Source organism: Olea europaea, chromosome 6, assembly GCF_002742605.1.
Source record: "Olea europaea var. sylvestris chromosome 6, O_europaea_v1, whole genome shotgun sequence".
Lineage (NCBI taxonomy): Eukaryota > Viridiplantae > Streptophyta > Magnoliopsida > Lamiales > Oleaceae > Olea > Olea europaea.
This window is the reverse complement of record NC_036242.1, coordinates 14475996-14479139: the sequence shown is the minus strand read 5'-3', so window position 1 is coordinate 14479139 and position 3144 is coordinate 14475996. Positions and strand designations below refer to the sequence as shown.

General features: G+C 37.6%; 1 protein-coding gene across 1 annotated transcript; it reads right to left on the bottom strand.

Moving 5' to 3' along the window:
• LOC111395952 (peroxidase 42-like) lies at positions 1–2171 on the bottom strand. Its single transcript, XM_023022187.1, has 4 exons — positions 1754–2171; positions 1457–1645; positions 993–1158; positions 1–755 (listed from the first exon to the last, which is right to left on the bottom strand). The coding sequence occupies exons 1-4, from the start codon at positions 1994–1996 to the stop codon at positions 346–348; spliced, it is 1008 nt and encodes a 335-aa protein (XP_022877955.1). The 5' UTR covers positions 1997–2171; the 3' UTR covers positions 1–345.
• Positions 2172–3144: the final 973 nt, after the last annotated feature.

The window sequence follows — 3144 nt, the reverse complement described above, 5'->3', positions numbered from 1 at the left end:
TTATGTGAATTGAGTCATGCCTTGAGAATTCAACAAACATTATCAACACAAGCATGCATTTTGCATCATACACCGTCACCACCATCAATTCTTACACCAACATTCACCATATCTATTCCCCACATCATCTTGTTGTAGCCACTAATATGGCCACAATCAAATTCAAGTTGCACTAAAAACACTCCCAACTGATGGAAAAAACCATCTTATTTTTGTCTCTCTCACTCTACTGTCCCTCATTAGCACAAGGGACAAAAAGTGATGAGCCAAATTACGTCAACAACAAACTAAGCCACGTTCCTAGTAAATTTGGGTCATCTACTAGCACGATTTCATCGAAAGCTTTTAGCGGTTCTTGTTGGCAAGATTGCATTGCTTTCGGATTTCCCCTTGTGTGCCGGTAAGAGGGTTGTTCTCGGAGAGAATGGTGATTGCTCGAGAAAACTCCTTGAAGAAATAGTCCTGGCTCTTGGCCATTTTCTTGACAAATGGCTTAGTCCTTTTGTCTGTGGCTAGTTGATGATCCACAATCAACAGTCCCTTGTTATCCAATATGTTTCTATAGTAATTGTTGTCGAGTTTCATAGGCGTGCCACGGTCATTCCTCACGTACTGGACAGCTTTAGGGTCCGGTATTGCATCGGGGCACTTATGGAGCATGTGCTCGACATGGTCCGGATTGAGTGCCGGATCCACCTCTGGATACAAACGGTGAACCAACTTGACACAGTGGGTTCGACCCACGCTGTGGGCACCTGTAAGAGCAAATGGAATTATGTTTATAAGACGTGCACAATTTTTATAACATGTTTGAATTTACAGAAGTACTATATGTACAGAATTTCTTGGCCTTTTTACAGAATACGCATGGTAGCATCCAGTTAAACAATGGCAAAAAATAATAATAATCAACCAGATGCTACCACATCAGCATCTGGTGCAATTTTGTCACTTCTACCTCTGTACAAGTAGAAAAATTGTTGAACTTATACCTAGTAAAGCAACAACTCCGGGGGCGTTGATTCCAATGTTGGCAAACCGCTCAAGAACAACATTCATGCTTTCATTGTGGTCAGGGAGATGTTGCTCAAGTATATCTGCTCTGCTTTTTCTACCATCTCTTCTTCCAGTTTTAAGAGGGATGTATGGCCCTCCAAGCTTACAAAAACACAGTCAAATTCCAAAAAATTATTCTTCTATTTTGCCTTGCAATTCTAATGATAATTCAGATCAGAACCCACAACCACAAACAGACACTAAAAATCAGACCAACTTCTTTTGAAAGTTGCAACAAATTCTTTTAACATTTACAGTTTGGAAGTGTAATTAAGACAAATATTTGAGTCAACTACTCAGAGTAGATTTCTGTATGTACCAAAGTACAGTTATCAGAATCCTACTTTTAGTACACAGAACTCCAAAGGACTATACAGTATAACAGAAATTACGAGATTACCGAAACGATTCCATCTCTTGCAGACAAGACAAGAATGTCTGAACAGGAGACAACTCCAGGGCATTCCCTCTCTAAGGCCTCCTTTATAGTCTCAATGTATCTAAAGTTTCTCATTCCAAAGCTCCTATCAGTTTCCTTCTCAGACAAAACCCTCCTTGTTGAATCCAGCAATAGAGATGCATCACATGACTGCACCACCACATAAGCGACAACACGATACGAATTAAGCCCTAATCCCTACTTTCGAGAACAATAACAAGTAAACAGTAAAAAGGAGCAAATAAAATGAATTTAGACCTCAACAAAGCAGTCATGGAAGATGTTTCTGAGCCAAGAAAAAGCAGTGTTCTTATGCCGTTTATAAAGAAGCTTGACTTGTTCTTTAATGATGTCTTCAGCTTGTGGGCAAGTGTCTTTGTAGTAGTTCATTACAAGCCCTGCTGGTTCCTCATTTTCTGCCAAAAAACCAGACAAGGCTGAAAGAGAGAAAATCACTACGAAAAAGAGACCTCTGTAACCCATGCTTTCTCCCTCTACCATGCTCACTCTCTTGGATCACTTGGCCGCTACTTTAATAAGGAAAATGCCAGAGTGCCCAAATTTTGGTGACTGAATGGGTGATCGACCCTCACATGGAGTGTGGATCTCGCGTGAATAAAATAATGTCCTACCCTCGAGATGATGTGAGTGTTCGATCATTCCACATGTCAACAATTATGTTTATTTAGCATGGTCTCTTTAATAATGGAGGGAGAGAGAGAACTGTTTTGAATTTTTGACATCTGTAATTAAGAAGCTGTTACTGATGGTCCAACTTAATGTCCAGCAAAATGAAAAGGTAAAGTTTAGTCGTCGCTTCTCTTTTAAAAGTGGGGTTATAATGACACCACCATAAAGTAAAATTTGTTGCGACTGAAAAATAAAGTAAAAGAAAAGAAAATCGAAATTCGTGCAGAAATAGCCATAAATATTCCTAGCTTAGAAACCTGAACGTTGCAACTTCCTTGGGAGGGCATGCCGAGGCTATTTATGTAATTTTACATATTCTAAGTCAGATTATAATCACTCTCAACTAATCGTATTTATCGATATACAGTTTAATCCAAGGACTTGATTCAATTATGATCAAAGCAGAACTAAAATGCTATTAATTTGGATTGCTTTCTAGGTGGAAAGTTGTTATCCATAAACAAGGCGCAATAATACAAAGGGCCAGTCCAAATATCAAATGCTCCAAACAATAATGTAATGACAAGAAAAAAGTTTCTTTCTTTATCAATGAATTAATATTTTATTACTTGATTTGAATTATTCGAGCAAAATAATTAAGCAACTGAGCTTTCTTAGAATTCTTTAATAATCTTGAGTGTATGTATATTATTACGATACACCGACACTTTTCATGTAATTCATATTTTAATATTCGACCTATGAAAAAATAGTTGTGTTATGTGTACAAGCAGAGTTGACAACCCTGGTTGACAATTAGACACATGGGACGGAGCCCACGCTGAATAAAAAAATTGCGGGTTCCCCCTCCTATAAGTATCGATTTTTATTAAAATTTGCTAATTTTTTCTATAAAAAAAACTTTTTCAAACAACCTTGTATATATTTTTCTTCTAAAAAGAAAATAATTCACTTATGGTCCCATCCTATAGGTACATGTCCATTTAGGTCTTCATTTT